Here is a 7,725-nt window from a genome sequence, read left to right as displayed (position 1 = left end):
TGATGACAAAAGCAGTTTCAATCTGTTTTCTCCTGCTTTCACACACACACAAGTGGATGGAATCTACCCAGCCGGTTGAAACAGTAATGTTTTGATATACTGTACTGTTAACCGTCACAGATATGCTTTTTCTAACATTTTAACATTTATGATTACCAATACTTTGTACATCTTTTATTGCAATAAATAAATCAAATGAAATAAATCAATTATCTTTGAAGTAACTGTCTCCTCTCTTGCCACCTCATTGTAAAGCTGAATTCTGGATATTTAACTCTATACACTACATATCTAACTTCACAAAGGCTAACTTTGCTTGTTTTGCAACTATTTACATTGAGAGTTGCGATCAAATATTGAAGGCAGATCAGTGCGGTTGATGTTGAAGGTTGTCTACTTGTGAAATTCAGTAGTGAACATGTCCTACCAAAGTGAAACTGCATAAAGAAACTCAGGCAACTTTAGTCACACTGCAAATGGAGACTTACATGGAAGTGTAATCTGTGTTTTTTACAGAAAAGGAGAGGGGGTGTGTGTGATAACAGATCACCCATCTTGTGGCTGGTAACGATTTCCTGATCGCAAAGCGGTTGACTTATGAAGTTTCAGCCCATAGAGTGCAGTGCAATGAGTTTCTGCCCATAGAAGCAATGCAGCACTAAATTTTAAAAATGTTGCATTTAAATACAGGATTAACATTATTCGCTATATAGAAGCCATGTAACCATGTTTCACAGCTCAAAAACATGATTTAGTGTTGATTCACGCTTTAAAACCCATAGCTAGCATCGAAATTATTGTTGCTGCTGTGTGAAAATCTTGTATCCTCAAAATGTCAACTTGTCACAAACTAAGGTAAACAGTTGGTTTTTTTGCCTGACCCGCATGCATTTATGAGTTTATCAAAGGGTTTTGAAAGAGTTTCATAAGCACCATGGGCCATGAAAGTTCCATAGAGCAGTGATTCTCAACCTTTTTCATATCAAGGACCCCTAGTTTAGTCCACATTAGGGCCACGGACCCCCATTTGATGGGATTTTGTCTCTCTGACCCAAATCTGAGAATATTTTTTATTGTTTGATATGATTTTGTCCAGAATTCCATGACTATCTGTATTGTAGGTAGAGAGATAACAGAGAAACTATGATCAAAACAGTCATTCTTCTACATTCTCTAATTGTGTTAACTTCCTGTAAATGAAATAATGCTGAAGTTTAACAATAGATCAATTTGCTGGGGACCCCCTGGAACCCCCTCAAGGACCCCTGGTGGTCCCTGGACCCCACATTTAGAACCACTGCCATAGAGGACCATCTTTCATATGAGGTTAAATCGTGGAAATCAACAAAATTGGAGTTACTTCTCCACAGCAGTGAAGCCTGATATCACCGATGCAACATGCATTTGCACTTCTGGACAAATTACACAGTACATACTGTATGTAATTCCATCTGTAAACTCAAAACAAAATTGCAAACAAAATTCATGCAACATCCCCTTAAAATTTAGGGGGTTATTAATGGAGGAGATCCCATCAAAACCACTTTAACCACCCCCTTAATCTTGACTCCTTACTTTCTAATTTAATGTAAAATTCAGGGAGAGAGGAACTTTCCATTAATAACTCATTAATAACCTGTAAACCTGCACAAAAGGCATGAAAAACCCCTTAATTACTAGCGTCTGTGAATAAACCCATGAATAAATCCCTTATAAACTCATGATACCAACCTTACTTTGTTAAAGCTATTTTTAATGGATAATTAATGTTTATGTGATGACATTTCAGGGATCAGGGAAATCTGATGTTCTTTAAATCAGTACAGATACAGTAATGTGAACAGCTTGTGATGCACACTTACGCATCAGCTCTGTAAATGTAATAATGTGGAGTGTATAATAATAATAATATATGCTGTACATTTGTAGATCTATAAACTGCAAGCATCTGTGAGTCTGTCAATAGTCACAATGGCAGGTAATCTCTGTATTTATATCTCCAACATTCATCGTATGATCGTCAGTATATTCTATTTGTTCTACTTGTACTCTTATCTATCTTGCACTTTACTGCTGGCTCATAAAAACCGTTTTGTCATTACGTCTTATCTCAGTGAGAGATGAGAGTTGAGGAATCAGCACAGAAGTCTTGTGTATCTAGAGAGGATTAAACCACCATGTATCACAATTCTGTCATCATTTATCACCAGATCTGTAAGCAAAAGACCGCATCCGCATGAAAGGAGGCGATATAAAAAATAAAAATACATTAAAATATCAGCGTCTTAGATGGAGTTTAGCAAGATGTTGTCTCCATATAACTGAGAAACTCATAATTATTGCCCTTCTTTAGTGCAATTATCGTCATTCTGTTTTTGACACATGACATGACACCAATAAAAACACATCCAATAATCAATTTCAGGAGCATGTTGTCTTTCTTTTAATAGAAAGGTGGACTATATGTTTTAGTAGAGTTGTGGCTCCCATGTCATTTAAAAACTTAAGGTTATTAATCATGATTGCAAACCTAAAAGAAGCATATTTCACAGTTTAGCAATTTACAAAAAGCACCCAAAGCACCCATAATGAGTCAACCTCATGAATATTATTTATATTTAACAATAGTGCCACCCAGTGACTGGAGACAGCATTTCCCATCAGTTAAAAATTGTAAACATATTCTTCTGCATTTGTTTCAAAAAACATCAATGGTTTTCAAAGAGGTCTCCAAGAACAAAAATGAAAATAAAAAATAAACATGCACGCACACAAAAGATGTTACTGTAGATATGAAAATTTGTAAAATGTCTATAAATATTCACAAATCTATAATTTAGCAACTGCATGGTAAATGGTCAAATGGATCAATATCATGTAAAAAAAACATAACAATAAAAACATTGTAACATTTTTGGCATGACTGTTTAGAACACAAAAAAAACTGCATTAATTCAATAATGGTTAAATAGCACTTTTTTACAATTCTGTAATATTTCATGGCTTCACATCACAGAGTTCATATTTAACAACGATAAATGCTAAAACTATTAAACAACACATTCGTATTCAATGTACTGCAAAATGTCCACACATAGTAACATGACTTATCAACATAATGAAACTAGATAGTGGAACATAGCTTGTTTTTTCTATTTTCCAAGTGATAGACTTTCTCTGCATAGATACTGTATATATGTAAACAAGTAGAGGAAGAAAGCCCGCCAGTTGTTTACAGTCAAAGGCACTGTACAAATTTGGTGTTGTTTAAATAAATACAAATCTGAGGCTCACAATAGTCTTTAGGTACAAAATGTTTAGAAAATGATGGCATTTAACATAATCGTAGTCTGATTTTTCACGATGTTGAATGTGTTTTTCAAGAATATAATCTGTGAGTAATTATGTCAGCATTATGGCACAGTTGCCATTTTCAGATATGATCTCCAAAAAAAAAAAAGACATACACTCTGATCACAGACTCCTTTGTTATCGTCGTTTGTTAAGTTATTTAGTCTATTACTGAGTCCTAAAATCGTGATTTTCTTAAAACAAGTGAAGAAACCTACCAGATTCACTTGTTTTCAATGCAGCTCAACTCAACTCTCAACTTGTTTTTTTTTTATCAAGTTTTTTTGTAGAATCAATTTTAAATTTTGTAGAATCAAGTGTCATTTTCTTGATAGCAATTCAGTGATCTGCCTTATTCTGACAAGTGAAGCTGCATTGGAAACAAGTGGAGTTATCTCTCCTCACTGGCAGAATGTTTCTCTTGGTTTAAGAAAAATAAGATTTGACGGCTGAATATGAGACTAAATGACGTGTTAAAATGGATGTTTTTTGCAGTGGAACCGGCGCTGTGTACACTGTTCACTTTAAAGAGCAGTGGATTTCGGGGGGTCAAAGAGATGGGCAACAACCTGTCAATTGAAGGGGGGTAAATATCAATTGTAGGGGAAAAATGAGCTTCACCCTTGTGGGTCAAAATGAATGAGCAAGGGTTCAGGAGTCTTCCGTGGATTCTTTATTCAGAACATGCAGGGAGAGAAAACCTTAAGCACACACTCAGGTAGACTGAAGGATATTCTCTGACAAAAGGTAGAAATGTCAGTTTCTTTAAAGGTTTCAGTATGTATAGTTGCTTTGTTCATCCTTTTCTAAGAAATCAATATGTGGCTAATGTAATATGCACGCTTCAAACTAGTCGAAACCAGTTCTACAATACACACTAACATAAAGTCTATTCTTACATGATTGTCTCTAAAAATGAACACTAGTCTTCATGAGGGCTAAACTTCTACATCATACATGCACTCATGACAGCTGCATGACTTCTTCATGTGATCAGAACACGATCACATGAAGATCCTTTACTGAATACTCCACTATGATATTCAGGGCAAAGGACACAGTGTTCTATTTTATTTCCTACACAATATACAACTATTTCCCTGTGTGATTTTGAAACTCCGACACCACTGGTCTGTACCTGGGAAAAGTCATGGAGGGACATTCTGAAAGCGGAGACACTTCCATTCAAAAATGACCTCATGCATCACAAATTTTGCATTATTTAGATCCTACTGTGCCTCTGGATTGGAGTGGCACTACCCCATGTTCCTCATGGGTTTCCTCATGTTGTAGTGACAGCAGAGCACCGGGCCAAAAGGGCTTTAAGCTTCCATTCACTTTCTTGACAATCTCGGAACCCATCGTCTATCGGTCTGATGACGATTAGCCAGCGGACATCCGGGCCAAGACTTCCTCTTTCGCGTGCCGGTCATTGTTTACAGTCCGATTAGCAACTTGAGAGTCGAACGTTTCTCCACACAATACACAAACATCGATACTTTTTGTAGGTTTTTTAGGTCCAGACGACATTTCGGCTAATCTCTATAAACAGATATCTGCATATGAGACGTCGTCTCTCAACTCCGACTCCATTCTCACGTCTCAAGTTGCTAATCGGACTGTAAACAATGACCGGTGCACGGAAGAGGAAGTCTTGGCCCGGATGTCCGCTGGCTACACCGGAAACCCCCGAAATATTGACCGTCACCCCCAGAGTCTAATCGTCGTCAGACCGATAGACGATGAGTTCCGAGATTGCTTTCTTGATAATAAAAACACAGATCGTACAGTACTTTGAACGTGAAGAAATCGGGCGGTAGAGCAACCCAGCACCCCAAAACTGTATCTTCTGTGGCTCAGCAGTGAACAAGAAAGCACCGTTATGTGAGTAGAGCGTGTTTTCCCGCTACTGCAGCCGGATGCGCAACCTCATCCGCAACTTCTGCCCAAGCCCCCCTGTTAGGTTCTCTTGGCTCTGGTAGTTCTCCGGCTCTTCGATCGGACCTTCTCCGCGCGTAAGCAAGCTGCAGATCTCCAGCGTGTATTCCCGCGGCGCCGTGACAGGCTTCCTCTCGGTGCTGTGCAGGTAGCTGAGGCCTCCGTGCCGCCGTATGTGAAACAGGCCGTCGAGGTTCCCGCCGGTGATCGCGTAGCGGATGCGTCCGGACAAGGGCTCGATGGCCGGCAGCAGCTCCAGGATGTGACTGTCGGGGTCGAGCTGGGAGGCGTTGAGGACCAGGTGGAGGAGCTCCTCCATGGCGAGGCTTGCTAGGCTAACATGGCCGTGCTGTGAGGTGTGGAGAGATTTCAAGCATTCATTCTCAGGGTCATCAGTGACATACAAGTGCAGACAAACGGATCTGGCCAATTGGTGGAGAGACAATGTATTTTAGCTTTTTTGGGGGTTTTTTTTACTTGAAAGCTGCACTAGACAAGATTTTTAGGTGCTGTGTGTCCATTGGTTTGCTCATTGGTTAGTTGGTTGGTTTGTAACGTTTTTTTACAATGCGCAGTGCTGCAGTGGGGATTAGGGTATGCACTGTCTAGGCCAGTGATCCTCAACTTTTTTCATATCAAGGACCCCAAATGTAGTCCACATTAGAACCACGGACCCCCATTTGATGAGATTTTGTCTCTCGGACCCAAATCTGAGAATATTTTTATTGTTAGATATGATTTTGTCCAGAATTCCATGACTATCTGTATTGTAGGTAGAGAGATAACAAAGAAACTATGATCAAAACAGTCATGCTTCTACATTCTCTAATTGTGTTAACTTCTTGTAAATGAAATAATGCTGAAGTTTAACACTTCATCAAGTTGCTGGGGACCACCTGGAACCCCCTTAAGGACCCCTGGTGGTCCCCGAACCCCACGTTGAGTACCACTGCACTAGATGCTTGCATGCACTAGTGCCGTTGTCATGTAAAAACACACTCGTCTTATCAGCCTAAATCACAAAGCGAGGCTACAACAGAAAGCTGGACTTAACAAATCTCTATTTCAAACCGCAGAATTCAAAAACTTGGCGGATTTGAATTACTGTCAACAAACGTCAGAAGAGTTCGGGATATCAGATCAGGATTTCACCTCTCACCTGTATCATGTCTGTTTGGTTTGCGTTGCGTCTGTTGCGCCCGTTCTTCTTGGGGAAGTCGCTGATCTTGCATCCATAGCAGGTTTGTGCAGACAAGGCATTTTCTCCTCCAGCAGGGCTAAACTGGCTGTCCAAGCCCATACCGGACACACAGTGCCTGCACAAAGTTTGGAAAGTTTGTTTGTGTTCGCAGATATTGACCGATCTAACATCACAGGAAAAGCATGTGAATTGTGTTTCGGTTCGATTTTTTTGCTGTAATTATCAACTAATCACAAACCCAGATAATTCATGTTTGACCAATACGGGTTTTTGAAGGCTGGTACCAATATTTTTGTATTGAAGCTGCCGATAGCCAGCAAATTATTGCCACACAACTCCAAGTATTCAGTGTTTCCCCCAGAACTGTATTGTTGTCAGGGTGGAAAAGCCTCTGAAACAGCATTTAGACCATCATGGACACTACAACTCTCCACTGAAACCCAGACTAATGAAATTCTTTTAGGGTGAGCAGCTCTTTAAGGCAGGGTGACCCCCCCCCCACCTATTCAACGGTAGGGGAAACTAATTTAGTACCTATAAATACAGAATTAATTCACAAAAACAAAATCAGAAAATGTTATGTCAGGTTTTCCAGAGTGTTTTTTTTGTAGCTGTGGTCAGGAGGAACCCTCCATCATATCAGAGGTGGACCACACTGACTGGCTGATATCTGACATGTAATAAAATCTCAATATCAAACCAACAGTGCACTGATCATTACCCTTGGCCCACACGATAGTAGCCTGTGGGACAGCCGCACAGGTATCCCCCCTCGGTGTTGGAGCAGCCGTAGTTGCAGGGGTTTTTGCTGGTGGAACATTCGTTGACGTCTTCACACCTGCTGCTGGACTGGCTGAAGGAAAAGCCCGAGGGACAGGCACACTTGAAGCTTCCCAGAGTGTTGTAGCAGGAGGCGGAGCCGCAGCTACCCGGGTTAGAGCACTCGTTCTCATCTGGGGGGGGCAGAGGGTTGGAAAGTTACAAAAGCTGGAAGTAATTATTCCAGTGGGAGATTCAGAAGGTATGCAGCGACTAGCTTTTGTGAAATCTATGGAGAAGACTGATCAATTATTATTTGGTATGTTATAGGCTCGGGCCGATATTCGATATTATCGGATATCGCGATATTTCGTAAAGATCGCAGTATTTTCTGGCCGTGGCACCATGTGTTGCTTAGATTCACAATTGTACAAGTGTTTAAACTTATAAACCTATAGTCTACTAGGGGTAGGATA

General features: G+C 40.1%; 1 protein-coding gene across 1 annotated transcript in view; it reads right to left on the bottom strand.

Moving 5' to 3' along the window:
* Window positions 1–5,257: 5,257 nt before the first annotated feature.
* LOC139650852 (fibrillin-2-like) overlaps window positions 5,258–7,725 on the bottom strand; it is a 56,243-nt gene continuing 53,775 nt past the window's right edge. Inside the window, exons 49-51 of the mRNA XM_071527636.1 lie at window positions 7,212–7,443; window positions 6,449–6,605; window positions 5,258–5,638 (exon numbers count right to left, since the gene is read on the bottom strand). Coding sequence (XP_071383737.1) covers window positions 5,258–5,638; window positions 6,449–6,605; window positions 7,212–7,443 — 770 coding nt within the window. The remainder of the gene's footprint in view (window positions 5,639–6,448; window positions 6,606–7,211; window positions 7,444–7,725) is intronic.

Source organism: Centroberyx affinis, unplaced genomic scaffold (assembly GCF_046629955.1).
Source record: "Centroberyx affinis isolate AG114_WGS23_722 - 3 ecotype Tasmania unplaced genomic scaffold, CSIRO-AGI_Caff_v1 ptg001553l_1, whole genome shotgun sequence".
In the NCBI taxonomy this organism is placed as follows: domain Eukaryota; kingdom Metazoa; phylum Chordata; class Actinopteri; order Beryciformes; family Berycidae; genus Centroberyx; species Centroberyx affinis.
Note: the sequence above shows the minus strand (reverse complement) of the source record. Positions and strands in the feature narration are given on the sequence as shown.